The sequence below is a fragment of the Canis lupus genome, chromosome 25 (assembly GCF_003254725.2).
Source record: "Canis lupus dingo isolate Sandy chromosome 25, ASM325472v2, whole genome shotgun sequence".
NCBI lineage: Eukaryota > Metazoa > Chordata > Mammalia > Carnivora > Canidae > Canis > Canis lupus.
The window spans coordinates 50,230,780-50,232,684 of NC_064267.1; the positions used below are offsets into that span (position 1 = coordinate 50,230,780).

The 1,905-nt window shown below is 45.6% G+C and overlaps 1 protein-coding gene across 1 annotated transcript; it reads left to right on the top strand.

Annotated features, from left to right (window-relative positions):
- Positions 1 to 661: 661 nt before the first annotated feature.
- LOC112670007 (olfactory receptor 12-like) lies at positions 662 to 1,743 on the top strand. Its single transcript, XM_025463665.3, has one exon. The coding sequence runs from the start codon at positions 662 to 664 to the stop codon at positions 1,610 to 1,612; it is 951 nt and encodes a 316-aa protein (XP_025319450.1). The 3' UTR covers positions 1,613 to 1,743.
- The last annotated feature ends 162 nt before the right edge of the window (positions 1,744 to 1,905 follow it).

Consider the following 1,905-nt stretch of genomic DNA (forward strand, 5'->3'; position numbering starts at 1 on the left):
CCATTTCTTCTCCCTTCCCTTCTATTCCCTTTCACTATTATTTATATTCCCCAAATGAGTGAGAACATATAATGTTTGTCCTTCTCCGATTGACTTATTTCACTCAGCATAATACCCTCCAGCTCCATCCACGTTGAACCAAATGGTGGGTATTTGTCATTTCTAATGGCTGAGTAATATTCCATTGTATACATAAACCACATCTTCTTTATCCATTCATCTTTCGATGGACACCGAGGCTCCTTCACATTTTAATACACTTACAGTGATTGAAAAGGTCAGAAGCTGAGCTGCATACCAACTCCTGATGTAACTCTTCCCATGGTTCATCCTGTTTGGTCCCTGGTAAACAACCACTGTCAGCATTAGCTCTGAAAGACAGGCAAAACCTCCATGAACAGCCACCTGGTCTCTCAGTTTCCTCTTCAAAATGGGCTTATGTCTAAGGAGAAAAAGAGGCTCTCACTAATGAAATCCCTGGGCCTCTGTTTTTCTTGAATTTTATTTGTAACTTTTACTAAACCTTAAGTCTCTTATACATTCAATCAGATTTTGTTTTTGCTGTTATTTATCTTGTAAGTAGTCTTCAGCAAGAAGTTTAGCTTGACCGACTTAACCTGCCCACGCTGGAGGTGTAATTCCCTGGTGAGGACTGAAGCTCATGCCACCCAAAAGAAATGGAAACCTCTCCATGGTCCACTTTCAAGATTTTGTGCTGGAGGGATTTGAGGGTGGCCTGGAGACCCAGGCCCTGCTCTTTGCTGTGTTCCTGGCTCTATACATGGTGACTGTACTGGGTAACCTCCTCATGATCATCGTTATCACCCTGGATGCCCGCCTGCACTCCCCAATGTACTTCTTCCTCAAGAACCTCTCCTTTGTTGACTTGTGCTACTCATCTGTCATTGCCCCGAAAGCACTGGCCAACTTCTTCTCCTCATCCAAGGTCATCACCTTTGCAGGATGTGCCATGCAGTTTTCCTTTTTGTCCTTGCTGGGCACAACTGAAGCTTTCCTCCTGGGTGTCATGGCCTATGACCGCTTCATGGCCATCTGTAACCCCTTGCGTTACCCCATCACCATGTGCCAGTCTGCCTGCACTTGCCTGGTGCTGGGCGCCTACTGTGGAGGGTGCTTCAACTCTGTTGTGCAGACCAGCTTCACATTCCACCTCCCATTCTGCAGCTCCAACCGCATCAACCACTTCTTCTGTGATGTGGTCCCCTTGCTCAAACTCTCCTGTGGCAACACAGCCATCAATGAACTTCTCTTGTTTGGCATCTGTGGGCTCATCATTGTGGGTTTGGCATTTATGGTCCTCATCTCCTATGGCTACATCATAGTGACCATCCTGAGGATGGGATCAGGAGCTAGGAGACGTAAGGTCTTCTCTACCTGTGGCTCCCACATGACTGCAGTGACTCTCTTTTTTGGGACCGTCTTTGTCATGTATGCCCAGCCAGGAGCAATTGAGTCTATGGAGCAGGGCAAGGTGGTCTCTGTCTTCTACACGCTGGTCATCCCAATGCTCAATCCCCTCATCTACAGTCTGCGAAACAAGGATGTGAAGGAGGCCCTGCGGAGGCTGGGCCAGAAACCCATGGCCTTGTGAAGGATGTGCTGAAGGGAGTCAGAGTGTCCTGCAGGTTAGATGGAGGCATCGTGGTTGCCAGACTTTGAGCAGTGGACTAATTAATTAACAGTCATAAATTTCACTCAAAGAAGAGGAATAGGCTTTAGAGATATACTATGTACTGTATGTAAAATAAATAATATATTGTGCCCTTAAAAATGTGTTAAATGACAAATTTAGGGTAACTGCTGTTTCCCGAATAAAATTTTAAAAAATCACTCTTCACTATAGGAACAAAATGATGGTTGTTGTATGGGAGGGGGGTTGGAAAT